This window comes from Notamacropus eugenii, chromosome 5 (genome assembly GCF_028372415.1).
Source record: "Notamacropus eugenii isolate mMacEug1 chromosome 5, mMacEug1.pri_v2, whole genome shotgun sequence".
In the NCBI taxonomy this organism is placed as follows: domain Eukaryota; kingdom Metazoa; phylum Chordata; class Mammalia; order Diprotodontia; family Macropodidae; genus Notamacropus; species Notamacropus eugenii.
Window position 1 is genome coordinate 456,009,417 of NC_092876.1, and position 27,085 is coordinate 456,036,501.

The window sequence follows — 27,085 nt, forward strand, 5'->3', positions numbered from 1 at the left end:
ATAGGAAGCATTTTTCTTTCCTTTCCATTTCCTTACTAAAACTTATCTCTCTTGAAACTGTTGAAACAGTTTCAAGGAGGGAAGATCATTCATGTCAACACTGTACGTATTAAAAACCATCTTTACAGCCTGTTAAACATTCTTTTAAAGAAAGTCCCAGCAGAATTTTCTAGTGTGCCAGTTTCAGCAAAAGGTTTTCAAACTTCTTCCTTCATGTTTCCAAATGAATGTACACTTGGGAGAAAGTATAGTCCTGTGGCTCACAGTTTATATACCAAGGAGAGGGCAATTATTTTCAGACGTGTGCTGCAGGGGTAGATGGTATTGTGTTATTTTGGTATTGTGTTATAAGGGTGATGAATATGCTAGTTGGAGCAGCCCCAAGAGAATGGAAGGTAACAAATGAAGGAAAATGTCATTAACCCTTGAGTACCTCAATGCTTTATTTTTTTTCACTTGGCTTGTGAATTAGCCCCAATAAAGGGGTACCAATTTACCCTACTCTTGATCTGAATTACACTAGGACTGTTCACTGTAACAATTTTAATGAATTTGTGTGAATTCTAGGCATTTTGAAGAAGGAGAATTAATCAATTTCTTCTATTTGTTTTACTTCCAACATTTGGTGTCAAAGGTCTTTCCAACTAAGTGATCCTGTAACAGATCAGACGGAAAAGGAGAAAATCTATGCACAAGACTCAGGTGTCCAAATGAGATTTATTAAAAGGTGTTGCAGAGAGGCCACAGACTGGAAATAGAGAGGTTGCAGATCTCTGGGTCTGTGTTCAGATTGGGGTGGTAGCATGGCAGTCCCACAAGAGTAGGGAAGAGTAGGAATGTGGCATCTCCTCCAAATGTGATTTTTTTTTGCCTTCCATTTTTTTTATAGGAAAAGCTTCCTCACCACTATATGTTAGGGATATTCCCTCACTTTTCAGGGGCATCAGGATGGTGACTGGTAGAGTAACAAGGAGCTATCTGTTATCTCTACTTCCAGATTTATGCTTTGGGGTTTTTGAGCATTGCAATTAGTTGATAGGGTAAGGGAAGGAAAAAGAAAAGTTGGGGAAAGAATCTGATTCATCCTATGGCTAACTTGAGGTCTGTATGCTTTTTGTGGCCTTGATTAAACCTCAGAGAAACTCTGTGCAAGTTGTCATAGGCTCTTACAAAGAACAAAGGTGCAAAAGTTTATTCCTGGCCTGAATTTTCTTTTTCAAAAAATTTTTCTTGTTAATAAACATCCCTCCACTTCTACTCTTCCCCCATGGACATTTCTACATACAGAGTAGGACAGAAAAAGAGAGCTGTATATGACTTTGTAGATGCCTGTTATATATAGCTAGCTTTTCTTTTTGACAAGGCCTGATTTTCTGATTTAATCCTTAATTCTGAACCAGACTCAAGACATTGCAGGAATTGGGTTCTTAACCAGGGATCTGGTTTTAAAATTAATTCTATTTCAATATAATTGCATTCCTTTGTAATCCTATATATTTTATTTTATGCATTTAAAAACATTACTCTGAAAAGGGGACCGTAGCTTTCACCAGATTGCTGAAGGGACCATGACGTAAAAAAATATTGAACACCCCTGATTTTTGAAGCATTCTAAGATGCTTTAAAACTTGGAAAAGGTTAGCATTGACTTGTGGCATTTTTGTGTATATGTACATAGATTTGTTATGTGAATGCTAGCTAATATTTCAACGGGAATGTTTTTCTCTAAGGAATTTAGAGAATGTTCTTAGTTGACAAGATGTTTCTGAGTTCTGTTTCAATTCATGAAGTTGTATGTGGTGGAAAATAATTGCATATTTTAAATTTAGGCCTCTGAACAGTGTCATGTAAAGGTGAGTATTGTTTACTCAACAGGTAGTGGAGTGCCTTGCATCTATGAGATAGGACAGCAGAGAGTTGCTCAGAGTTAGAATGGCCTCCTACACAGTCTGCAGGCCAATCTAACCCATTAGACAGTGAGCTCCTTAAGAGAAGGAATTATTTTTTGCCTGGCTTTGTAGCCCCAATACTTAGCACAGTGTCTAGCACTTAATAAGTGGTAGTTGATTAGTTAACTGATACAAAAGTGCTTTCTAATTGCAGCTTCAAAGTGTTACTCAGAAGATGAATTTCCAAGTCATATTCTGAAACTAATCACATTGTTAAACCACGCAACTATATAACATTGTATAGATACATAATTGCTACTTATGACTTGTGGATTATTATTCTCAATTCTTTTTGTTTATTTGTAATCTCAAAATTGTATTAATATCAGTTCTAAACTTTCCTGCAAATTCCCCAAAGACAACATGTGGCTAAGCCCACACTCTCAAGACTTCTTTGCATCTACTGCATTCTATGGATTCTCCTCTTCAACATTAAAAAATACTTTTTTGAACAACTACTGTATGCAGGATACAGGGGAGAGATGTGGAGACACAGCATCTGTTGTTTAGGAGTTTAGAGAAGACAAGACATGAAAAGTTAAAAAAAAATAAAAGAATGAAATACCAACACAAAAAAAGGTACTCAAGGGATAAGATAAGAGACCCACAGAAAATGGGTTCTCTGAGTACAGAAGGGAGTAAGGTCATTGCAGCCTGGAGTTGTCTGGGATGTATTCATAGAGAAGGTGTGTGTGTGGGGGGATTTAAAGGCATGAAATGCCAGAGGTAGAAGGGATCTTCAAGATTGTCTGGTTCAACCTTGTCATTTTATTGAAGAGGAAACTGAGCTTCTAAGTGGTAAAGTGCCTTATTCAGAATCAGACAGTATAGTAAGTGACTGAGCTTGGAACTCTAAGCTAGGCTTCCTGATTCTGCTGGGTCATCCTGACTTCAAGTCTGGTTACTGCTCAAGAAATGCTTTGCTAATCCTCAGGAAGGCTAACTAGCCCCTAAAGGGAAGACAAGTCATGTTGTAGGATTAATTTCAATTACCTACAGGAGACTTTTGTTGTTATTGATGAGTCATTTCAGTCATGTCTGACTCTTTGTGACCACATTGGAGGGTTCCTTGGCAAAGATACTAGACTGGTTTGCCATTTCCTTCTCCAGCGCATTTTACAGATGAGGAAACTGAGGCAAACAGGTTTAAGTGACTTGCCCAGTGCCACACAGCTAGTAAGTGTCCGAGGTCAGATCTGAACAGGAAGATGAGTCTTTCTCACTCCAGGCCCAGTGCTCTACATGAGACTTTAGATTCAAATAATGATAAATTTATAGTAAAAACCCAAAACCTAAACCAAAATCTGAACTTTCTTGCATCACAGCCAAAGGGCCAATATAGGTTTCCAGTATCATTGGTATGCAAACACTTTTCTTTACTACTATTTGATTAGGACAGCCTCACATATGTTATCCTGCCATTTTAAACCTTTCAAAGGATATAATATTACTTACAGGATCCTAGGATTTAGAGTTGTAAAGGACTTAAGAAACCATCTATTTCAGCTCTCCCTTTTTACTAACGAGGAAACTGAAGTCCAGGAAAATGATGTGGCTTGTCCTTTCACTTCTTTTTATTAATTAATTTTATTTATTTTCAGTGTTCTACAATAACTACCATATAATTTAGATTATTATTTTCCCCTCCCTTCCCCCTCTTTCCCCCCTCCCTTCCTGAGATGGCATACAATTTTGTATAGGTTCTACACATACATTCCTATTAAATACATTTTCACTATAGTCATGCTATGTTGAATTAAAATGAGTGGGAAAAATCATCTAACAAACCAAAATGCAATACACACACACACACACACAATGATCTGCTATAATCTACGATTGAATTTCATAGTTCTTTCTCTGGATGTGGAAAGCATCTTGCTTTAGAAGACCATTGGGAATTTTTTTTAAGTCCTTGCATTGCAATGAAGTTCCAAGTGTACCAGAAAAAAACTCTTGCACACTGTGGTCGTTGCTGTGCACAAAGTTTTCCTGGTTCTGCTCCTTTCACTCAGCAACTGATCACATAAGTCTTGCCAGGTCTCTCTGAAATCTTCTTGTTCATCATTTCTTATAGCACAGTAGTATTCCATTATGTTCATATACCATAATTTATTCAGGCATTCCCCAACCGATGGACATCCCCTTGATTTCCAGTTTTTGGTCACCACAAAGAAAGCTGCTGTAAATATTTTTGTACATGTGGGACCCTTTCCCATTTTTACGATCTCTTGGGGATATAATCCTAGAAGCACTGTTGCTGGGTCAAAGGGTATGCGCATTTTTGTAGCTCTTAGGGCATAGTTCCAAATTGCTCTCTAGAATGGTTGTATCAGCTCACAGCTCCACCAACAATGAATAAGTATTCCAACTCTCCCACATCCTCTCCAGCATTTATCATCTTCCTGTTCTGTCATGTTTGCCAATCTGATAGGTGTGATGTGGTGCCTCAGAGTTGTTTTGATTTCTCTCTAATCAGTAGTGATTTAGAGCATTTTTTCATATGACTATAGATATGTTTAGTTTCTTCCTCTGAAAATTGACTGTTCATATCCTTTGATCATTTATCAATTGGGGATCCTTTCACTTTTAATAACAGCATCAATAGACTCTATTAGAACGAGGTGTTTTTGATGGGCAGCTTCAGCTGCAAGGGGGAACACAGAGTACAGTCTGACTATCTATGCAGCCATGACAATAAAGGGAATTACTCGTCCCCAATAGAATCCAGATCATGCTAAAACAGGGATTGAGGGGAAGGTGATTCTCTAGGCGAGGGCCTGGGGGTGATAGGCTGGGGTAGGGTGTAGGTCATACTGTGGAGTGATATGGGCTGGAAAAGGACCATAAGACGAAGTAAAGAGAGAGTAAGTCACTGTGGCTATGAAATTTACCAGTCCCTAGGAATGTGGGCATCTTGGGGCAGAGTTCCACTTTCCCTGCATTAGTTACAGATTTGTAATTCATAATGACATTCCCCTCCACACTTGTTTATTAAATATTGTACAGGAAACCCTGAAGAACTTCATGTTCATTAGATCCATCAGCTGGACTGTCTGCTTAAATATTTTACCATAAGTATTATGGGGAGGGAAATGATTAAAAATGTGGCACAATTAGCAATCATCTCAGGAGTAACATGAATATGTATTGCATTTAATCTATAATAAAAACACAGAGAATTTTAAAATTAATTTCATTCTACATGAAAGAGTGTCATTGTAGAGACAATATACTTTTCATTTCCCCCTCACTCCCCCACCCCAGGAAAGGAGCAGGAACGATTGACTTGCCCAGAGGTGATGATATAGACGGAGATATATTTTTGGATTTGCTCACTCTGAGGATTCACTTTGCTTAACTGTGCATCTCTCTCTGTCTTTTTCTCTGTCTCTCTCTCTTGAAAGCTGTCTAGGGAGTTATTAATATTGATTCCAAAAAAGAGAAAGAGGGATGAAGACAGGAACAGAGGGAGGGGTGGACAGAGAGAAAGAGAGAGACAGAGAAACAGAGACAGAGAAAGAGACAGAGAGAGACAGAAGGACAGAGGCAGAGAGGGAGAGAGACAGAGAGACAGGGACAGAGAAAGCCATTGAAGTTTTTCTTTAATTTAAAAGGGAACAAAAAGAAGTTAGAAAGTACGTATAAGCAAGCCAGTTTTCAAAGTAATGTGTGCGTCTCACATTAAAAAATTTGACATGCAATAGAGATTCATAATTACCGATACAATCCTCTTTTTGTGTCATATGTGTAAATAGATATGACCATTTTTGCTGTTTATGTTCTCTCTATATATACATATATGTGTATGTATGTATGTACATATACATATATATGTATGTGTATATATTTAACATATATATTATATATATATTTATGTATAAGCAATGAATTTGGAGTCTGAAGGTATAGGCTGGAGTCCAGCCCGACAATTTCTGTGCGATCTTGTACAAGTCCCTTCACCTCTGGAGATCCAATTTCCACATCTGTAAAGTGAGACAATGTTACTGGGTGATCTATTAGTCTGTCATCCTTGTGGGTAGTGTAGCAGTGACCTGAGGAAGAATCTTGGCTCCCTCTTAATTCAGTGACGTTTTTCTCCCTTTTTGTTCAGAGCCCTCCTCCTACCACAGAAAGTTCAGAGAAGAAAGTACCTCCAGGAGCAAAGAAACTGCCAGGACCTGCAGTTAACTTATCAGAGATCCAGAATGTAAAAAGTGAACTGAAATATGTCCCCAAGGCTGAGCAGTAGTCAAGAGAGAAAGGTGAGCATTTTCTTAATTTTCCAAAACTTTGGTAAAATCGTTAAAAAAAAAGCCAAGTGAGTGGTGCCTGGAATTCCAAAGGTGTTTTGGGTAGGATGGGTGCGAAAGGACAGGCACTTCTGTCAACTATTGATTGCTATGATGGAGGCCAGTCACTTTTCCTTCAACTCCTTGCATATAGTGCAAAGACATTCATGTGTGCAGACACAAACATTAACTTAAGTATTGGCTACATTTTCCTCTCTTCCTAAAAAATATGTTTTATTGAGAATTTTTGTCTTTACACAGTCATTTCCAAACCCATCCCTTGAGACTGAGCCCTCTCTTATGACAAAGAAAAACAATCAAAAGCACCCTTTCCAGAACTATATCTGGCAGTATATGCAGTATTCTATCCTAGTATATTTAAAAATTTTATTTTAATAGTACTTTATATTTTCAATTACATGTAGAGACAATTCTGACATACAGTTTAAGTGATTCTTTTTTTTTAATTTTTCTTTTTAATTTTATTTTTTTATTTATGGAATAAAGCTCGCATCCTAGTAGACTTACTATCAAGGATCTCCATGATCACTATTACTGTTCAATATTGCACTAGAAAATCTAGCTATAAGAATGACAAGAAAAAGAACTGAGAGAATGCCACCTCTCTACTGTGAGAGAAGAGGTAAATTTAATTTCTTTTCATAAGGATCTTTACTGGTTTTTCCATGATCAGAATTCAACTTCCTATGATGAACCTTTTCATTGATGTGGTTGAGGTCTTGGACCTACCTTTCCTTGTAACAGATTAAAAAGGAAAGGAAAAAAGGTAATTCAGCAGTCACCCAACACACTGACCAAGTCTGACAGTTGACACAATATTCCATACCTAGAGTTCCCAACTCAACAGCGAATGGAAGGAAGTATATTTTCTCAGCTGTTCTTTCTTTCTTTTATTCATTATAACTATGTAGCATTCAGTTTTGTTTTAACGTTCTTTTCATTTCCATCACTTTGGTGATTGTGTATGTTGTTTTCTTGGTTTTCTTGATTTTTCTCTTTATTATTTCACACAAAACTTCCCATATTTCTCTGAATTCTTCATATTTGTAATCTCATACCACACAATAATATTCCATACTATAATATTTTTCAGTCACCCTTCACTCAATGGGGGCTGACTTTGTTTTTCAATTTTTATTCCCATATGAAATACAACTATGAATATACCTTGCTCTAGTCACTTTCCTTACATCGTTTCAAACTGAAATAATAGGGTTGAACCACTTCAGTGCTCCACCAACTGTCATCAGTGTGCCTGTATTCCCAAACTCTCCAACACTGAGTGTTCCCATTAATTTTGTTTAATCTTTGCTAGTTTGCATGGCGTGAAGTGAAATGTTAGAATTGTTTTAATTTGCAATTCTTTATTAGTGATCAGGAGTGTGGTCTCGTGTGTTCATTTAGAGTTTGCATTTCTCTTTTTGCCTAGCTTACTTTTTCAAATGCCTGACATACTGATGAGCTTTGGAAGCCTCTGTTCTTTTGATTAGACATCTAGTTTTGGAAACGAGAGAGAGAGAGACACACACACACACACACACACACACACACACAGAGAGAGAGAGAGAGAGAGAGAGAGAGAGACAGAGACAGAGAGAGACAGAGAGACAGAGAGACAGAGAGAGAGAGACAGAGAGAGAGAGACAGAGAGAGACAGAGAGAGAGAGAGACAGACAGAGTCAGACAGAGAGAGAGAGAGAGAGAGAGAGAGAGGGAGAGAGAGAGAGAGAGAGAGAGAGAGAGAGAGAGAGAGAGAGAGAGAGAGAGAGAGAGAGAGAGAGAGGATGCATGGAAAGATTTCCCCCTTCCCCCTGACTTTTTCCCTCTTATGCTGGAAAGTCAGGGAATAACAACCTCCTGTTTCCATTTTTCTACCTGGAAGCTGAGAAGCAGAGTTAAAACTAGGATACAGAAGGTGAGGACAGCACTGATTCCTTCAACAACTTAGCCATACCTAAACTTAGCAACTATTTAGCAAGAACAGTGAAAATAGGAAGCTACGATAAGGACGATATACTTCCTATTCCTAGAGATCCCCCACCTCAGGTAAGCTCTTTACTGGCCACTCTGCTCCCAGAATCCCCTCAGCAGCAATGTCTCCAACAGTGATCTTCTGGTGTCTCTGCTAGAGGGCAGTGTCCCAGAGGATTCTCCCTCAGCAGAGTCATGTCATGGAAACAAAATGGCAAATATTCACATACAGCCCAATTCTCCAAAACAGTCCTATGGCTGGCTTCATCAGTCGTAGGAGCCTAGAATCAGAGCCTAGCCCTAGTTTAGAGAGTCAGGATCCCCTCAGAGAACTTAGAAGTTGAACAGATGAAATACCAAGATCACAGGCTGTGATTCTCTTTTCATTTTCCTTTTAATCCACACAACAGTGATCTCCTGCCTGGGGCTCCATCCAGTCCTCCATCTGTGGATAGACCTCCCATGGACTTGAATGAGAATTCAGCCAGCAGGAGGAGCATTGGGCTCAAATAATTCCTCTTTTCCTTTGGATATGTGGATTAAATTCTCTCTTTGTCTAAAATTTGCAACAAAACCATTTCTGACCCCAATGCCTTTTCCCCTGCTGCTCCCCAAGTAGACTGACCTAGTGAGGATCAGTCAGGTCACAATGAGAGAGGGCTACCCTGGGTTAATAAGAGAGGAATTTGTTCATCCAGCTACAAAGAATCCCTCTCCTCTGCTCCTAGAAATGACACACATTGGCTTAATCTTCCTCACTGATATTAATGAAGAACTTGCTAGTTATATAAAAATAGAGGAGTAAGTCGTCGAATGCCAAGGGTCCTGAAGTGAATTCACCATCTATTGGGAACAGAATCGGAACAAACATTCTGTTCAGAGGGCATAGCTCAATCTGGCTTCAAGGAAGCCAAGTTATTTGGGTCACACCTAAACTGACTGAACTGGTACATTTGAAAATTTCCTCCTGAAACTCACTCTTTTAGCCCAGAGACAGAGAAAAACTGTTTTATGTAAAATAAAAGAGCAGTTCCTGATTTTGAGCGTAGTTAAAAAAAAAAAGGGTAAGAATCAAAATGTAGTGAAGCAGTAACTACTGAAAGAATTTCAGGGACTTTGATGTAAATGATGTATATTTAGAGGGACTTAGCTGGAAACATGTTGCAACATAATTTACTTTTATGCCATCAGTGAGCACACTGATATTTTTTTACTGTTATTTAATCCTTTTGCAGCTTTGCCAACTGAGATAAAATGTGATTGTTAAGAAACTTCAGCATTTTCTTATAGGAAATCTCAGAGAAAGGAAATCAACTTTTTATGGTCTTTATTGATATGATTATCAAAGAAGGTGACTTAGATACATGAATTTCTTTAGAAAATAAAAACATCTGAACTTACCAAGCACCCGATGAAACCGCCACTTCCACAAATACTATGGAATAGAAAGAGAGGATTGTAGGTAAAACTGAGAATTGTGCAGAGTATAGTATATTCATATAGTACATTCAACATATAACTTCCAAAATTGTCCTATTTGTGATTTCTTCTGGCATTTTTTGGGGTTTTCTTTTCATTTGAGGGGAAAGAACCTTATGCCTTAACCTTATTCATTCCTTTCCTTTCGGGGCAGCTAGGTGGTGCAATGGATAGAGCACTAGTGCAGGAGTCAGGAGGACCTGAGTTCAAATCTCACCTCAGACACTTGATACTCACTAGCTGTGTGACCTTGGGCAAGTCACTTAACCCCAGTTGCCTCATCCTGGGTCATCTCCAGTCATCCTGATGAATATTTGGTCACTGGATTCAGATGGCTCTGGAGGAGAAGTGAGGCTGGTGACCTGCACAGCCTTCCCTCACTCAAAACAAAGTCAAGTGCAAGTCATGTCATCATTTTTCTGATGTCATGGTCTTCTTTGGCAACGAAGGATGAACACACACACACACACGTGCACACACACATACTCTCTCTCTCTCACACACACACACACACACACACACACACACACACACACCTTTCCCCTCAATTGTAAACTAAAAAGAAAGTCCCAAACCATAACAAATGTAGATAGTCAAGAAAAACAATTTCCTCATTGGTTGGACATATGAATTTCTAATTCTATCGTTAGAGAGTTTGCTTTTATTAAATCTATACTGTTCTAGCTTTAACCTCATCTCTCTTTCCAGAAGGAATTTAGTTGGAAGGTCCTAAAACATGTAGAATTAACTTAAGGAGGAATCTAGTATGGTGATTAGTTGGCATGGGCAAGAAAGTTGATTCATTACTCTAGCATAAATGGTTAAAGGGAAAACTTCCTGCTCAGTAAAATATTCATAAAGCTATCAGGTTTCAAAACTAAAACCACTTTTTTTATTACTCTGAAGATGGTCTCCTACAGTCAAGATCTGAATCGTGATTTTTTTCTTAAAAATTTTAATTGTGTAAAGCACTAGTGTAGCTTTTTATATTGTTTCATTCTTCCATAAAAAACTCAAAGGTACTTTGAAACTCTTATCTGCTAGAATATCTATATTGATTACTCTAAGTCGGGGGTAAAACTGGAATATATTGATTGGGTCAATATGTGAGGAAGACCAAGGAAGTGATATTACTGCTGCCTGAGGCTGGTAGTACTGTGATAACTGATGACAGATAACATAGTGCTGCTGATTCCTTATTTTGCTTCCTTTTTCTCTATCAAGGAGAATAATATTAATAAGTATCATTTTTCTTGCCTTCTCAATGGGTGGGGGAAAGGTTAGAAGGAGGGAGAAAATTTGGAACTGAAAATTTGAAAAAATTTAAAAACATAATGATTTAAAAAAATTTAAAACCAATATGCCTATTAGGAGTTGATAGTAGAGATATATATAAGGAGAGAGTAAGGCAGCACTTAGCTGGACTTGATGAGTTTAAGTCATTGGTGTGGGTGAAATTCAGTCTCAGGAGTTGAAAGAATCAGTAGGTGTGGATGCTAAGTGACTGTCAATGATCTTTGGGAGACTGGAACAAATTCCAGAGGAATAGAAAAGGACCAATTATGTCCTAATTATTTTTTAAGGGGAAGAGTCTACTATCTATAGGTCAATTAGCATGACTCAAATTTTAGACAAAATTCTTGAGCATTTTATTATATATGTGAGTAATGAACAGCAAGAAGAGGAAGAATTGATCACAAAGAGCCACTGTATTATATCAGTCTCATTTTATTTCCATTCTTAAATAAGATTCCTAAGCTAGAAGAAAAGAGGAATTTCATAGAGTTTACCTAGACTCTTCCAAAACATTTGACAGAACTTTTCACATTACTTTTGTTTAGAAACAAAAATGCAGAGATATGAGCTAGATAATAGTTTAATTAGGTAGATTTGGAAGTAGTTGAACAGTCATATCTCAAATGGACTCATTAATTGTTTAATATGAACTTGGAAGGAGGTATACAGTGGCTCAAAGATTTGTGCTGTTTGATATTTTTTATGAATTATTTAGATAAAGGCAAATAATGGTTTTCTGATTAAATTTGTAGTTGACGTAGGACATTACAGCAAATCTAACAACATGAAATTTAATGGAGATATGAATGAAATAAACACTTATTAATCACCTACTATGTGTCAGGCACCATGTTAAGCTTTCCAGAAGTGGAATTGACTGCCTTGGTAGTAGGATTCCCTTATCAAAAGTCTTCAAACAAAAGTTGCAAGAGGGTTTACTTCTTGGGTGTATTGGAGTGGGGATTCTTTTTTAGGAATAAGGTTAAGTCCAACAACTGTGTAAGTCCCTTTCAAATCCATAAGTCAATGATTCTGGCAGGAATAATAATCCATAATTCAACTGGCAGGAAAAAGGACATCCAATAAATGTGTGTATGTGTATATGTATGTGTGTATAAGGAGTATATTTTCTCTTTTTTCCTCAATCCTTTCTTTTTCTGGTCTATTTCTTGCATATTCCTCTCCCCCCCCCCTTTAAAATTCTTAGAAGAGTAAAGAAAGGATCAAAGGAAGCATAGTCAGGAAGGCACAACTCATATGTAATTGATGACTAGTTGACTGTCCAGTCTAACTGGAGACAAAAGGGTTTATATGGAAATAGTATGAGAGAAGGACATAAGGTTAGAATATTAAACTCAAATAGTTTCTAATTTCTTAACAGAAGATAGTTTCACAATAGTTTCACAATTCAGTCCCAAAGTAGGACACACTGACCTTGACTGTGATTTTCATGGGTTCCACAGAACCAGGAAATGGAGGAAATGTTTAACTTCTCCATCTAGGGGGGAATCACTGTGACTTCATAGTAAAATCGTTATGCATCAGTGTAGAAGCTCTTGAAAATCAATGAGCTACCACATATTTATCAGATACCTGCCATGTGCTAGGGGCTAGGAATGAAAAAGACAAAAATGAAACACTACCTGCATTTACATTCTATCAGATCAGCTGGATCCTACTCTGCTCTCCAAATCCTGTAGGGTATGAGTGTTAGGGCAACCTCCATGGAAAATTACATCAGTATCTAGCAAGGGCTAAGTTCATTCTTTCCATGACAAATGAGTTCAAAGTTTTACCACTTAGTTCATTGATCCTTCCTTTATTTCTCTGCAAATTGGAGGAAAAAATGCCAGAAAATAGTTCAAAGATTTTGGGGATTTGAATTGTGCTCCTTAGAGGGGAAAAAAGAAAAAGTATGAAGAACTTTGAGAAAATTGTTCTACAAGGATTAAGCTGAATTTATTTGAATAAATAAGCTTTTCTTTCTGGATAAGACATATTTACAGACCAATAAATAAGAGGAATGTCATCTTTGATTGAAGAAGATAGGAGACATTCATTACTTTAAAACTTGAAGTATCATACATCATTGTCATTGCTGCCAAATTCAAGAAATTATTTTAATAGAGTTGGCAGGATGGCAGAGTGATACATGAAATAAGGTACTTGGAGCAAATGACCTAACTTTATGAGAGACTAATACAGCTATTACCCCTTCTTTTAAAATAATTTGAAACATTATTTTCTTTTTTAAATTTTGAGTTCCAAATTCTCTCCTTCTATCCCAACCCTCCCCCACCCATTAAGAAGGTAAGCAAAATAAAATCAGTTAATTATATATGTAGAATCATGAAAAATATATTTCCATATTAGCCATATCCCTCAAAATAAAGTAAGAAAATTGTGCTTCATTTTGCATTTCATCGGTTCTTTCTCTGGAGGTAGGCATCAATTTTTCTTCATGAATCATTTCGAATTGTCTTGGATCATTACGTTAATTGGAGTAGTCAAGTCTTTTCCAGTTGATCATCATTATAACATTTCGGTTACTTTGCACAAAGAACTGCCAGTTCTTCTCAGTTTACTTTGCATCAGTTCCTATAAGTCTTTCCATATTTTTTCCCCCTGAAACTACCACCTTGTCATTTCCTATAGCACAATACTATTCCATCACAGTTGTATACCACAACTTACTCAGTCGTTCTCCCAACTGTTGATCATTCCCTTGATGATCCAATTCTTTGCCATCACAAAAAGAGATGCTATAAATATTTTTATATGTATAGGTCCTTTGCCTTTGTCTTTGATTTCTTTAGGGTCCAGATCTAGTACTGGTATTGCTGGGTCAATATCCCTTTCAGCATAGTGCCAAATTGTTCCTCAGAGTGGTTAGACCGGTTCACAACCCCACCAAGAGTTTATTAGTGTACCTATTTTGCCCTTATTCCTGCAGCATTTGTCATTTCTGAAAAGGGTGAGGTGGTACCTTAGAGTTGTTTTAATTTGTAATTTTTATTCAATAGTGATTTAGAGAACTTTTTCATGCTGGTATCTCTAACTTCTTCTGAAAATTACCTGTTCATCTCCTTTGAACATTTATTAATTGTGGAGTGGCTCTTATTTTTTTTATATATATTTGGCTCACTTCTCTAAAAATTTGAGAAATGAGGTTTTAGCAGAGAAACATGCCGCAAAAAATGTTACTTCATTGTCTATGGTTCCTTTTGGTAAAATATAGTTCCCTGACTATCCCTTTTAATTACGTCTGTTTTTACTGTTGCTTTGTCTGAGATTGCTACCTTTGACATTTTTACTTCAGAGGAAGCATAAGAGATTCTGCTCCAGCCCTTTATTTTAACACCATGTGTGCTTTTCTGTCTCAGTTGTGTCTCTTGTAAACTATGTATTGTTGGATTTTGATTTCTAATTCATTCTGCTGTTTCCATTTTATGGGTGAGCTCATCTCATTCACATTCACAGTTATGATTACTGTGTATTTTCCTTCATTTTATTTGCTTCAGTTTATCCTTCTGTCTCTCTTTTTATCCTGTTCTCCCTAAAAAGCCTGTTATGCTTCTGACCACTTCCTCTCTTAATTCTTCTCTTTTATCATCCTCTTCCCTGCCCTTTCTCTTATCCTCTTCCCTTTCTATTTCCCTGTTGGGTAAGACAGATTTCTATAGTCAGTTGAGTATGTGTATTACATCTGTATATGTGTATATGTATGTGTATATGTATATATGTGCATATTTATTTATATACACACATACACATATATATGTATTTCAGCCTCAGTTCATTGCCTGCCACTCCCTCATTTTCCTCTGTGCTGTAAAAGTTCTTTCTTGCATGCCTCTTTTATGTGACATAATTTCCCCCATGGTACATCTACCTTTCTCCTTCTTTCAGGGCATCCCTTCATTTTCTGAGATCATCTCCAAATAATTGATCCATACTCATGTCTTGGGTCTATGTAGACTAATTTTAAGTATTCTAATAAAGTTCTAGGTATTACAGTTATCATCTTCCCATATAAGAATGTAAATAATTTAACTTTACTGAGTCTCTTGTGATTATAATTTCATGTTCAGCTTTTTAATGTTTTTTTTGAGTCTTGGGTTTGAATGTTAAAATTTCTGTTTTCATCAGAAATGCTTGAGAGTCCTCTATTTCATTAAATATTTATATTTCCCCTGAAGGATTATATTAAGTTTTGGTGGATAGGTTCTTTTTGGTTGTAATCCTAGCTCCTTTGTCTTCTGAAATATATTTTAAGCCCTCTACTCCTTTAACATGGAAGGTGATAAATCTTGTGTGCTCCTTACTTCCATGGTATTTGAATTGTTTCTTTCTGGATGCTTACAGTATTTTCTCTTTGACCTGGAAACTTTGGAATATGGCTATAATATTCCTGGGAGTTTTCATTTTGAGATCTCTTTCAGGTGGCAATTGGTGAATTTTTTTAATTTCTATTTTACCCTCTGCATATAAGGTATAGGGGTAGTTCTTCATAATTTCTTGAAATGTGATGCATAGGCTCTTTTTTAATCGAGGCTTTCAGGTAGTCCAAAAATTTTAAATTATTTCTCCTTGATCTATTTTCCAGGTCAGTTGTTTTTCTGATGAGATGCTTCACATTTCTTTTGGCTTTTATTTTATTGGTTTTAAAAAATGTTTTACTGAGTCATTAGCTTCCACTTGCTCTAATTTTTAAGGAATTGTTTTCTTCACTGAGCTTTTGTACCTCTTTTTTTCCATTTGCATTATTCTGCTCTTTAAGTTCTTTCTTTCAGCTTTTTTTGGTGTTCCCCCCAAATCAAATAATTCTTTATTTTTTCATAGTTTTCTTGTATCACTCATTTATTTTTCCCAATTTTTTTCCTCCACCATTCTTTAATTATTTCTTTAATTCTTCTAGGAATTCTTGGTGGAGTTGGGTCTAATTGGCATTTTTCTTTGAGGCATTTTTGTAATTAGTTTCACATTTTTGTTTTCTTCTGAGTTTATGTCTTGGTCTTCCATGATGCTGTAGTAGCTTTTTATGGTCCAGTTCTTTGTTTGTTTAATGTTTGCTCATTTTTACAACTTATATCTTGACTTTGTACTTTATATTAAAATTGAGCTCTGTTCACCTTGGGGTGGAAAGGCATTATTCTAAACTTTAGACTTTTTCATTCTGCTAATTCTAGTTTTCTGCAAGATTTTGGTGTTTTCAAGGTTCTGTGATCCAGGAAGAGGTGTAGTCACTGCTTTTCTGGTCTGAACTCTAGTCTTTATCTAGGAATGGGTCCTGCTCTTTTGTGTCCACAAATACTACCCCTCTTGTTGGTCCTGGAATGATGACATAGTCCCTGGCTCTCCTGAAGCTCAAAGTCCTAGTCTTTCTCTCTGCCTTGTATCTAGGATCAGCGCCTCTGTTCCCTTGTGACAGATCACAAAAACTCCTCTCTACCCTGGAACTGTGATCCAGAATTGCTTATAAGAAATAAAGTTGCCAATCAGCATTAACTGTACCCCTGTGCTAGCAAAGGGTAATCTCTTTTTGACCAGTTGTCTGATCCCCTTACCCATCTGTGGGCTGAGAGCTCCTGAAGCAGCTGCTGCTATTTCACTACCTCCAAGGCTCATCATTGGTGCTCCTGCTGTGCCCAGGGCCATCTCCCACCCCAGTGTCACAGACTTCTCTTGTCAACCTTCCAAGTTGTCTCAGACTGGAAAAATGTCCTACTCTGATTGTTTATTGGCTCTATAATTTAATTCGAGGAGTTATTTTCAAGTGGAATATTGGATAGTTCAGCTGGATTGCTGCCTGTACTCTGCATCTTGGATCTGCCTCCCCAAACAAAACAAATCAAAACAAAAAATCCCCACAATGCCACAGGAAGCAACATATTTGACAAATGTGCCTTTCAGTTTAAAAATGAGTTTGCAAATATTTTAGTCCAGGAGGGAAATTATTATAGCTAATTTTTTCAGGGGGAAGAACAATACTCCATTTCCATATGATATTTCAGCAATTTGGCTGTTTTTACTTGATTTCCTTCTTTTACTACAGAGGATTTCCTAGGAAAACAACCTTCCTTCTGAATCTGTATGTTTATTTACCGAGTTTTTTGCCTGACTATGAAAAATCCAAGGCTGTTCTTAACTGACATCCAGAGAGAAAACATTTATAGTATAAGGTCATCTTAGATTTGTTTTTATATTTCACCTTAACACTTCCCATTTCATTAAGCTCTAAGGAAATCCCCAGACCACTTCCCATTTTAATACTTTGGCATTATTAAGCACTTTCAGAATACTTTTTTTCTAGGAGAAAAAAAATGTACCATCTCTATTAAAAAAACGTCATACTGAATGTAAACAACAACAACTATAATAATAAATAGTTAATATTTATGTAGCATGTACTCTGTGCCAGGCACTGTGCTAAGTGCTTTACAATGACTATCTCATTTGATCTTCACAGTAAGTCTGGGAGGCAGGTGTTGTTATTATGCACATTTTCCAGATGAGGAAACTAAGGCAAACAGAGGTTAAGGTCGTCACCCAAGATCATACAGCTAGTAAGCATCTGAGGCCAAATTTAAATCTAGGTCTTCCTGCCTCCAAGCCCAGTGTTCTATCCACTGTGCCACCTAACTTCACATATGTAGTCATAGAAATGACTTTGTAACACCTGAGAGACTCCCCTTTCCCTACCTCACCCATGAGCTCCTAACAAGCTTTCTCAGTTTCTACTTATTTTGTGGATAAGAATACTCTACTTTTACTAGTGAGTCAGAGGATATGGATCACAATAGATGTATTTAATAAAATAATAATGAAATATCAATAGAATAATTTGAACTAATTCTCCATGTCCTCATTTTTAATTCTGTAAGACTCTTTATGCCTCAAGTGTGTTTCTGGCCAATGATATATTGTTGAATTTTGCTTTCTAATATATTCTTCTATCTGTTCTCTTCTTTTTTATGGGTGAGTTCATACCATTCATATTTAGTTGTGGTTGTTAATTGTGAATTTCTTTCCATTATATCCTTATATTATTCCTGCTCTTTTTCATCTTTGTGACTCTTCCCTTTTTAACCCTTCCTTCTAAAACCTTTTTTCTCTTTCTCCATGCCTTCTAGTTTCCCTGTTGAGTTTAATGTATCACTACAATTATATATGGGCATGTATGAATAAATGTTCAACCCTCCTTTGTCCTATTCAGATAAGGGTCAGATTCATGGGATGCCCACTGTTTCCATCCATTCTTCCATGTTTGTAAACTCTTCTTTTTATGTGAAGCTTATATGAAATGTAGAAAGTTCAGCTCCCTTTTTTCTTATCTCTTCTCTAATATGTTGCTTTTCCTATCCTTTTGTACCCTTTCTTAAGATTTTTAAAACAATACAACCCTAGTCCCTCTGTTGATCTTATTTAATGCTCTTTTGCTATCCTTAAAGTCATTGCGATTTTCAAAGAACATTTGTCTCTTCTTCTGTTAAAAGGTGTATACTTCAACATTGTTTGAACCTTTCTAGTTGATCAAATGTATTTACCTTTTCAGGTTTTTCTTGGCTCATGTTTAAAATCAAAATTTCTACTCAATCTATTTTCACTAAGAATATTTAGAAGTCCTCTATTCCACTAAAGGTACCTTTCTTTCCCCCCTCTTCCCACAGATTATACTTAGTATTACAAGGAAGTTATTATTGATTTTAATCAATATATTTTGCTTTTTGGAATATCATATTCTACAATTTTCTCTTCCTTATAGTAGTTGCTACTACAACTTTTGTGATCTTGATTGTAGTTCTGTGGTATAATATTTGAATTCTTTTTGTTTCACTGTTTGCATTTTTTTATTTGACATGAAAACCCTGTATGGCCATGCATTACTGAGAGTTTTCATTTGGAGTGTCTTTCAGGAGGTCATAAATGGATTATTTATGTTTTTACTTTCCTATGTGTTTCTAGTAGATTTAGGTTGTTTCCTATGACAGTCAGGCTTTTAATTTTTTTGGTCATGGCACTTGAAGGGGGGCGGGTCTTAAGTGAGTTCTCCTTTACCATTCCCTTGGGCACATATTTTGAATAGTAGATATATTTAATTTTCTTCAATTTTTTTGAACTGTTTTTTTTAAAAAAACCATTTATTCTTAACATTCTCTTCCTTTTAAATCTTGAATTCCAGATCTCTTCCTCCATTCCATACCTCCCACAGCCACTGAGAAGCAAAACAATGTAATATCAATTATACATGCATACATATACATGTATATGTGCACATATATATAATATATCTATGTCAAAACATAGCCATATCACACACAAAAAATAAAAGAAAATGAAGGGAGAAAACTATACTTCAATTTGCACTCAGAGTTCATAAGTTCTTTATCTGGAAATGGATGGCATCATGAGTCCTTTGGGATTATCTGGGATCATTGCATTGATTGCAGTAGCAAGTTCGTTCACAGTTGTTTATCATGTCAACGCTGCCATTACCATGCATCTGGTATGTGTGCTATTTGTATGGTATGGTATTCACATGATCTCCCAGTTTTTCTCTTTTCACTTTGCATCAGTTTATATAGGTCTTACCATGTTTTTTGTTCTTCTGAAATCTCCCTCATCATTTTTATAGCATACTAGCACTCCGTCATAATAATATGCCCTATTGCTCAGCCATTCCCCAATTGATGAGCATTCCCTCAATCTCCAGTTCTTTACCTCTATGAAAAAAAGCTGCTCTAAATATTTTTGTACGGATAGATCCTTTTCTCTTTCTTTGAACTCTTTGTACAGACCTAATAGTGGTATTGCTGGATCAAAGGGTTCCATGGCTTTATAGTCCTTTGGGCATAATTCCAAATGGTTCTCCAGAATGCTTGGACCAGCTCAATTACTCCAGCAAAAGTTCTTCATGTGCTTATTTTCTCTCATCTCTTTCACTATTTGTCATTTTGGATAGCTGTGAGGTGGTACCTCAGAGGTGTTTTAATTGCCTTTCTCTGATAGTGTTTGGAACATTTTTATATGCCTATAGATAGCTTTGATTTTTTTTTCTGAAAAGGACTTGTTCGTATCCTTTGACTATTTGTAAATTGTAAAATGGCTCTTGTTTGTACAAATCTGACTCAGTTTAATATTCAGGATATATTTGAGAAATGAGGCCCTTATACATTGGGAATACAAGAAGGAAAGGATGGTTCCTGTCATCAAGGAGCTTACACTTTAATGGGTGAGATAGTGAGTAAACAAATGTGTATAAAATTTATATACAGGATGAATAGTAAATAATTAAAAGAGGGAGTTAAAAGACATCATTTTATTATGGATGAAATTACCATCCATAATTCTAGAAGACTGATGATGAAACATGCTATCTACCTCCCGACAGAGAGATGCAGAATGAGATTTTTATTATTTACATATAGCCAATGAGGGAATTTATTTTGTTTGACTATTTATATTGGATACAAGGAATTTATTTTCCTTTTCTCTTTTTTTCAGTGAGATGGGGGTGGGTGGGAGGGAGAGAAAATATATTGCTGTTAATTATGTATAATGTATGCACTTTTAGATGAAGTTACTGTATTGTTAGTTTTGTATGATTGTTTGATTTTATTAAGAATTCATAAAGTGTTTCCTCGAAGCCTCCTTCTTCTTGAGGCATTTTACTTTTTCTGTTTTATTCAGTCCCAGGCTTGATGAAAGAGCTAACTATTGTTTTGCCTTGGATTTCTTGGTCATTATTCCAGCCGGTGCTTTTTTAGATCATTGCTGGTGTATATGTTGGAAGCTAGGTTCTTCTACAACCTTTCACACCTCCATCTCAGCCAGAAGTTTCTTGGCTTTATTTTTACGTTTGATACTTCATTTGGGTCTGTTCCCATCTGTAAAACAAGATCGAAAGACTGCTTAATACAGGCATAGGAACATATAGGAAATTGTGCAAAATGAAGTGGTCGGGGGGATGGTGTCAGTTTTGCAACTTGCAACAAAAACTTTAAATTTCCAGTTTTTTCCTTAAATGTGGAGCAGGATAGATGGCAAAGGAAAAAAAACCCAGTGATAACTTTTTCCTATTATGTAAAGACTCTGCCATAGATGATCTCCACTTTGTGAAGTTTTATTGCTTAATCAAAAGCTGGCTAACCAAAGGACTTTTAAGCAGAACTAAGGAGGAAATTTTATCTTTAAGCCCACCATAAAATGCATCATAGAATGGTAGAGGTAGGACAAAATAGAGATCCTCTAATCCTGCCTTTTCATTTTACAGAAAAGAAAACTGAGGCCCCGAGGAATCAATTGAGTTGCTTGAGGGAGGTATCCTATCTCCCAGTCCAATGTACTATTTCAATGGGTATTGATATATATTTGAACTCTAGTGAGGCTTACTCTGACCGTTTCATGAGTCATATAGTGGAGATCTATAACACCAAAGGTGAAAAGCTAACAGCTCACATAATTTGGAAATTTACTTTTTCCTCTCCCAGGTAGTTAGCATATTTGCATAATTTACAGTTAATTAATTTGACAGATGATATGAAATGTCATCTCTCTGACATGTAATCAGAATAATTCATTTTGCGTCATCTTTTTCTTATTATTTCACAAGTTTTCCTTCTTCATCAATAGTAAGGTCAACTATTTGGCTTACAGAGATCTAAACTCAGAAAGCATCGCCTGGAAATTTCCGCTCTTACTGTACTGGGCAATTTTTGTCACCAACTTTGAAATATGTGATGCTTTGACCTGATTCTAAGAACTGTGTTCTCTCTTTTTGAATAGAATGCCTTCATGCTGGAATATGCTGCTGTCTGGTTGAGGATAATTTTCCTCTGGCTTTAGAATGGTGTCTTTTGTTGCTGCCACTTACTGGGTCAGAGTTTCAATGGATTCACCATGTCTAACTGCTTTAAGATTTCATCCAATTTTTTTTATTTCTGGAAGAATCTCTTGTCCTAGAAACTATCGCAGCCAGGGCAGACATAAAAAAAGAGGAAAAAAGGGGGAAAAAGGAAGGGAAGGGAGAAAAAGGAAAAGAAAGAAAGAAAACTCTTTAGGCTAAATAAGAAAAGACTAAGTTAGTCATGGCAATGTGCAATAAATTCACTTACTGCATTTCTGTTTCAATCAATAAACCAGCACAATGGCACTGTATTAAAATATATATTTGTAAGATTTCATGTTTGATTTCCTAGCGAGAAATCTGTATTGGCAATAGAGTATTTTGTGAGTATACATGAAAGTTCAGAGTAAAACGTCCCAACAGGGATCCTGATGAAACACAGGGATAGGTAAGAACTATAATTATATAGAAATTTTTTAGGTGCAGGTTTTGAAGATGATGTTACAGAACCAATTATCCAAAGGGCAGATGGTCGTATATAAATATAAAAGTACAGAAAAGCTTTATATAATCTTTCATGGGAATTCTCAAAAGTCCAAATTACAGTTTTCCAAAGTCCAACTGATCTCTTGTTTACATTCACATGGGCCTAGATGCTTAGAAGGTGTCCAAGATCGTTCTTCAGAGTTTCAGCTGCACCTAATAGGTTAATGTTGGGATAGAGCTTATGGCTTATCGAAAGCTTCTTTTCCTTTTAAATGAAGATGTTTGACAGGATTCTCAGAGAAAATGAACCAACTGATTTTGTTTATGGGAAAAGTATTTATGGGAAGAGTATTGGTATAGTCATATTGTTCAACACTTGGGGAAGCTAGGTGGCTCAATGGATAGAATGCCAGCCTTGGCGGTAAGGAGGACCTGAGTTCAAATCTGGTCTCAAACCACTTTGGGTTTGCTGTATTTTTCCCTTAAATTTCTTATTCTTTAAACAGCTATCTTTGCCAAGAAACCCTAAAAGGGTTCATGAAGGGTCAGACATGACTGACATGACGAAACAACAATCTTAGACCTAACTGAAATAGGGATTAGGCACACTTAAATGAAGTACTATCCGTCTATAAATCACAAACACTGAATACCCACTAAGAATTATTCTTGAGCTCCGGTACAGAGCCTCACACATGATGCTTCCCCCATTAACAGCTTTTTGATGGATTATTTTATCTTAAAAGTGCCAAAATATAGTAAACAGCCCAGCAATTATTTAAAATTACTTCAGATCTCCAAATACAAAGCCTTATTTCATATGTGTTCTCTCTAGCTAGAGTACTTTTAATAAGGTTTAATAAGGACCCCCTTTTTAATGTAACCCACCTTTTACAGGCAGTCTTTCCTGGTCTCCTCAGCTGCTAATGGTTTTCTCTTACAGATTAGCTTCCATCCTCATTCTCATTCTCTCTCTGTCTCTGTCTGTCTGTCTGTCTCTCTCTCCCTGTTGTTTATATGTTGTCATTCCCATCACACTGTTAGCAAGGAGGAATTTTTGGTTTTTTGCCTTTCTGTTTCCCTATTACTTACCAAATTAAAAGCTTAATAAATTGTTAACTGACTAACTAAATGTATGTATGTATGTATAAGGGAAATGAAGAAAAAGAAGGAACAGCAGGGGGAGACAGATGGAGGGAGAGGCAGAAGGAACAGACCATGAATAGATCGGAGCCTACACATGCTCCATTTTTGCACAAACTAAAACATATTGAACCCAACCCTGTATCAAATCTGGATTCCCCAGACAGGTGAAGAGCTGTCTCATTCCCCTGCCCCTGCCCTATCCTCTCCTGCTTGGATCTTTCTCTCCCTCCTCTCTCACACTGAGCACAGCCCACTCACAGAGCTGAGTGGCTGAGTCACCCAGCATGCAATCAGGCAGGAAGCCACTGCATCGTGACAGCCCTGTTTGTCTCAGCTTCCTCCACATTCTGTGGTCCGTGGGCATGAGGAAGATTCATGAAGGGAAAATCAGGAGTCAGTAACTGAAGTTCAAGTTCTTTACCGAAGTATTCAGTTATTAGCTGTGTGCTTTCTTCAAAACCACCAGTCTGGGCTGCAGTCACATCAGGTCACTTAAGAGTATTATGCAAATAAGATCTGTTTTGCTGAATTGATCCTGAGTGATTCAATTAACCTACCCAGAAGGAAAAAAAAAAACCCAAAATGAATATTAAGCTGCCAAAGACTACTGCTCTGGACCTATGTGTTACTGGTTACAGAGAATCCTGGGCTTGAGGGTTTTAATGGCTAGGAGTAATTCATCATTAACATTGGAAAGAAAAAAATCCCCAAGTATGACCTGTTAACAGATGGCCAGGGGCATTGATATAAAAAAAGGACAGAAAAATAGGCAGTATAACTTTGTCTTTCCAAAATCTTTTTATGCAAAACAACAGGTACTACTCTAATACTGAATAGTGAATGAACTTATTTGACTGATCCCAATTTTGAAGAGGGTAGCTGCCCTTTTGGTCCAGAAGGACCAATTAATTAAGGAAAATTATCAAATAGATCTATTAAGCTTAAAAATAGACCAAAACAAATTCTCATTCATTCAACCTTGATTAATTCAGTATCTGCAAGGATTTAGAGAGAGGCCAGAATGACTTTACCTTGACTGAGCAAACATTTGAGGCACAAATTAACAGCATAAACAATAGAGAGCAGAGCAGGACAGACAGAACAGAGGACAGCAGAACGGAATCTTAGAGGTGGACAGGCCCTGCCATCTCCGTTGCTCTAATCCCTTTATTTATAAAAGAGGAAACTGAGACCAGAGAAGTAGAATGCCTATCTGAAGTCACACAGCAAGTGTTTAGAACAAATTGTTTTCAAGATCTCACCAAACACTTTAGACACATCCATTATTAGACACACATTTAGAGACATAAATACGTAACCAAGACTTGAGAGGGAAGGGGGTGTTTGCATCCTGCTATGTAAGGGCAGCTAGAGTGTTGGATAGGCCTCCTCTCAGACACTTATTAGCTGTGTGACCCTGGGCAAGTCACTTAACCCTGTTTGCCTCAATTTCCTCATCTGTAAAATGAGCTGGAGAAGGAAATGGCCAACCACTCCAGGATGTTTGCACTTTGCTGCATGACTTAGCTAAAATTTTACTTCTACAAGAAGTCTTCTTCCTTCCTTTCTTCTTCTTTCTTTCTTCCTTCCTTCCTTCCTTTTTCCTTCCTTCTTTCTTTCTTTCTTTCTTTCTTTCTTTCTTTCTTTCTTTCTTTCTTTCTTTCTTTCTTTCTCTCTCTCTTTCTTTCTCTCTTTCTTTCTTTCTTTCTTTCTTTCTTTCTTTCTTTCTTTCTTTCTTTCTTTCTTCCTTTCTTTTCTTCTTTCTTTTTTGGCAATGGGAGTTAAGTGACTTGCCCAGGGTCACATAGCTATTAAGTGTCTGAGGCTGGATTTGAACTCAGGATTTCGTAAGTCAGTGCTCAAAAAGCCTTTCTTGATCCTCCTAAATGCTAATGCCTTCCCTCTGTTGATTATCTCCAATTTATCCTGAACATATATTGGTTGTACATAGTTATTTACATGTACCCTGCTCCTTGAGACCAGGGACTATCTTTTACCTTCCTTTGTATCCTTCATGCGTAAGCGTAGAGTAGGTACTTAATAAATGCTTGTTTAATGGAATTAAAAATGAATGTTGAGAAATTTTGGAAGAGACTTGAGAATCATCTCTTCTTCCTTGTCCTCCAACCTTACCTCCTCTCTTTTCTCTTTCTTGTCTCTCTCTTCTTTGACAAAGTAGGGCCCACAAGTGTGGAACGTTGCACATATTGTTAGATTTTTTTTTGCATATGTTAACTAATTTTGCTGATTTTTCCCTGTTTTCCTCTGCAATAAAAAGTCTTTGATGTGGAGAATTTTCTCTCTGGTAGGGGTAGAAGGGATGCAGGGGGAAATTTAGGTGATGTAAAACCAAGAGGAATCATCAGAAATTTATATTAAAAACATATATATGTGTATTTGATATACGTATATGAGGACAATAATAGTATATACTTCATAGGGTCATTGTGAAGATTAAATGAAATGACGTATGTAAAATGCTTAAAAACTTCAGGCCATTATTATCATCTCCTTAAATTATTCAAGATTTTTTTTGCTTGACTGCTCTTTGAGAGAATTCATAACACTTTCTCTACCTGTCTGTCTACATTTTTATCTGAATTTCCTTTTCGTACCTACTTCATTGGTAGTAGGAATGACAGTAACAGAAGAATCCATTGCATTTTAACTAATAGGACTTTTCAATGTTCGTTTTTAGTCCGCAGCAAATGTGCGGAAAGAATCTATGGTAGTCTTAGAGTATTACAGACCCAGGTCTCATGATAAAATACTTGGTTGGAGGTTGTGAGTGATCCCTCCAATGCTGTAGTCCAAGTACTGGAACTCTAAAGTCTCTAAAAAGAGCAACAGTTCCATGCATTTACCCAGAGAATATGAGAAACCTCACTGAGCGTGAAAAAGCTTATTAATTTGCAGTGCCTGAAACGATTCTGTTACAGGCCTTTCAAACATGTAAGAAGGAGAATTTCCAGGCTGACAGTTTTCTATTTATTAGGCCCAGGAGTGCTGAATAAAGTGCAGGCATTTTTTCCCCAGAAGGAGGCAGTCAAGGTCCATGTGGCTTTTAGAATGTTCATTGACTTCCAGCCTCAATGCACTTAACATTGAAAAAGATAAAATTATAAATCTTTGTTTCAACGCCTTTTTGATTTGCTTTGGAAATTTCAAGGCACTTCTCTCCTCCAATTCCCCCTTTCCTTGTATTTTTCACCAGCAACTCTCTCTTGAGTTTCTACATTCTCCAACTCCTAGATGAGGAAAAAAAATAAGTTCCTCCCTTTCCCCAGCTTGTAAGTATAAACAGAACAAAACACTCCATGCAGGGCTCAATTTATCTTTCTTTGTTGCCCTGACTACCAGAGTTTCCTGTTCTTTTCAACAATACTCTCCTTGCAGGTTACGTTCTGTTATATATTCCGTTCAATAGCATTGCAAGATGAAATGTCTCTGTACACTTTGACATATTTATACACGCAGCTCAGAAGTACCTGGGTTTTTGATGTGTATTTTATCATGTCACTGGTCTCACTCCAACCCTCTTTCCGAGTCATGTTACTTTGGAAAGCATCCTTTTTATCCCACTTCTACAGATTCTGACA

General features: G+C 36.8%; 1 protein-coding gene across 1 annotated transcript in view; it reads left to right on the forward strand.

Annotated features, from left to right (window-relative positions):
* SMPX (small muscle protein X-linked) overlaps positions 1-27,085 on the forward strand; it is an 89,712-nt gene that overhangs the window by 35,773 nt on the left and 26,854 nt on the right. The window contains exon 4 of the mRNA XM_072615288.1: positions 6,064-6,214. Within this exon, the coding sequence (XP_072471389.1) occupies positions 6,064-6,201 (138 nt within the window). The 3' untranslated portion in view covers positions 6,202-6,214. The remainder of the gene's footprint in view (positions 1-6,063; positions 6,215-27,085) is intronic.